We start from the raw sequence: 620 nt of genomic DNA, 5'->3' as shown, positions 1-620 counted from the left end.
CGGTGAGCAGCGCGCTGGACACTGGGTAGAGCAAGGCCGGCTGGCCCATCATGAGGAGCCCAGCCGTGAATGTGACCAGCAGGCCCATGGCGCAAGCCACAGTGCAGGATGTGGAGCAGGCCCCGTGTGAGTGGACCTGCACGTCGAGGCGGTGGCAGGAGGCGGCCAGGAAGCCAAGGACCACGATGCCCTCCAAGCTGAGGATGGAGAAGGGTTGCTCGCACGCTCTCAGGGCCGAGCTGCCCAACCGGGGACCCCGTAGTACTGTGGGCAGCCGCTCACGGCTTGGGGACTCCACAGGGCCCGTGGTGCCCTCCTCCATGACGCTCTTGCCCGCCTTGGCGAGGAGGGGGTTGACGAGGACAAAGAAGACATCCAAGGCCAGCAGGGCCAGCAGGAAGCAGGCGCCGTCCCTGAGCGCCGTCAGCCACACCAGCAGGAAGCAGGCCAGGCCCAGTCCGTCCTGCCGCAGCCCCGCCCAGGACTCCTCATGGCAGCAGGCCACCCAGAGCAGGGCCACCAGGGTGCACAGGCCGGCCAGCAGCCACGGGGGCCACTGCAGGAGGCTCGGGCGGCCATGTAGGGGCCTCGGCCGTGGCCACGGAGGCGGGCGGCGCACC

The 620-nt window shown here is 69.8% G+C and overlaps 1 protein-coding gene across 1 annotated transcript; it reads right to left on the bottom strand.

The window, feature by feature from the left end:
• Positions 1–4: 4 nt before the first annotated feature.
• LOC110595258 (signal peptide peptidase-like 2C) lies at positions 5–556 on the bottom strand (the record flags this gene model as incomplete). Its single annotated transcript, XM_021710361.1, has 1 exon — positions 5–556. A coding segment is annotated over one exon (552 nt), but the record flags the coding sequence as incomplete, so codon positions are not given.
• Between the last annotated feature and the right edge of the window lie 64 nt (positions 557–620).

Source organism: Carlito syrichta, unplaced genomic scaffold (genome assembly GCF_000164805.1).
Source record: "Carlito syrichta isolate Samal-C Ts95f unplaced genomic scaffold, Tarsius_syrichta-2.0.1 Scaffold76921, whole genome shotgun sequence".
NCBI lineage: Eukaryota > Metazoa > Chordata > Mammalia > Primates > Tarsiidae > Carlito > Carlito syrichta.
The sequence above is the reverse complement of the archived record's forward strand: the minus strand, read 5'-3'. Positions and strand labels throughout refer to the sequence as shown.